This window comes from Monodon monoceros, unplaced genomic scaffold, assembly GCF_005190385.1.
Source record: "Monodon monoceros isolate NGI ecotype Baffin Bay Population unplaced genomic scaffold, NGI_Narwhal_1 Super_Scaffold_12, whole genome shotgun sequence".
Taxonomy (NCBI): Eukaryota; Metazoa; Chordata; class Mammalia; order Artiodactyla; family Monodontidae; genus Monodon; species Monodon monoceros.
The window spans coordinates 169,401,689-169,403,178 of NW_021703768.1; the positions used below are offsets into that span (position 1 = coordinate 169,401,689).

Consider the following 1,490-nt stretch of genomic DNA (forward strand, 5'->3'; position numbering starts at 1 on the left):
CGAAGTTGGCGGCGCGGAGGCTGGCCCCGGACGCGCCAGGAGCCCAGGGAAGGAGGGAGGAGGGAGGAGGGAGGAGGAAGGGTCGCGGCCGGCCGCCATGGGGCCGGGGCCCCGGGGCCGCCGCCGCCGTCGCCTGATGTCGCCGCCGCCACCCCTGCCGTCCGTGCGGACGCTGCCCTTATTGCTACTGCTAGCGGGGCCGGGGGCTGCAGGTGAGGGGCCGGGACCTGGCGGGCGGGATGGGGTGAGTGGGTGGGGGAAGGGTAAGAACGGAGTGCCAGGCCTCCCCGAGTCTGGGGCTGGCGGGCCTGGGAACCAAGGACCAGAGAGCGGAGACAGGGAGCGCAGGAGCCCGGGGACTGTGTGGGAGTCCCGGGGGTCAGGGACCCAGAATTGGGAGTGGGGGCGAGGCAGGACCCCAGAAGCCCGAGGAACTGGGGCCCAGGGGAGATCTGAGCTGGGAATGAAGGGACACAGGAGCCCAGGACTGGGAGCTCGAGGTGCGGGGATCAAGATTGGCGCGGGGGGTGGTGGTGCGGGGGCGTGGGTAACCAAGAATCTGGGGCTCTCTCACAACCTACGCCCGTCTGGAGTCCTGGGAAGGTCACGATTGGAACCCAAGTACCCCTACGTCGGGGACCCCTCACACAAAAGCCCCCCACCCTACTCCGAGCAGGGCTGGCCGGGCGGGGGGCGGGGAGGTGGCGCGAAGTTCTCGGAGCTCTAAACTCGGAGAAAACTTCCCAGGCCGGAGCGCGGCAAGACCCGGACCCGGACCCAGAGCTGGAGCTGGAGCCAGAGCTGCGCCCGCGCCCCTTCCCCCGCCCGCGGCCCCGCTCCCGCCCCTGGCTGCCAGGACCGGACGGCCCCGGGACCCCGTCCCCGCCTTGGGAAGGGAGGGGAGGGCAGGGGGCGCGAGCCCACGTGCTCCTCTCCGGCTCCGGCGCCCCCTCCCCGCAGCCCGAGCCCTACCCAGCCTGCCGGGGGACCCCGCCCCCCCCCCCCCCCCCCCCCCCCCCCCCCGCCCGGGACAATGGCCGCGCCGTCTAGACCCCCCCTCCCCCCGGCCAGCCTCGCGCTTTCTTTGCCAGACAAAGCGGGACAGCGGCGGGGCCCGGGCCGGGGCTGCAGAGGTGCACCCCGTAAAGGGAGGCCTGGCCGGCAGGGAAGGGATGCGGGCCGAGTGGCCCTGGCCCTGGGTCTCTGGACCCTGACATGGGGCTCAGCACTGGGAGGGGTGGGGGCTGCGGGAGGAAATGGGCCTCCCCAGCTCAGCCCCGGGGGTCGATGGGGCAGGACCAGGCAGGAGCAGCCGCCCCCGCGAGGCCAGCGCACACCCACATGGCCTGTCACACATTCACAGGACACACAGTCTTGGGTCGCACATGCAGAGATGCGGACGTGCGCGTGCGCACACACGCACAGAGTACACCTGCAGAGGAATACACCCAGCTCACACTAGGCACAGACATACACAGCTCACGCGTTCA

The 1,490-nt window shown here is 72.1% G+C and overlaps 1 protein-coding gene across 4 annotated transcripts in view; it reads left to right on the top strand.

Annotated features, from left to right (window-relative positions):
* NOTCH3 (notch receptor 3) overlaps positions 1-1,490 on the top strand; it is a 34,131-nt gene continuing 32,641 nt past the window's right edge. For 2 of the 4 annotated variants that reach the window (XM_029216748.1, XM_029216749.1), the window contains exon 1: positions 76-212. In XM_029216748.1, coding sequence (XP_029072581.1) covers positions 98-212 — 115 coding nt within the window. In that variant the 5' untranslated portion in view covers positions 76-97. Of the gene's footprint in view, positions 213-1,490 lie in introns of all 4 variants that reach the window. The other 2 variants (XM_029216751.1, XM_029216750.1) reach the window with 2 other exon arrangements.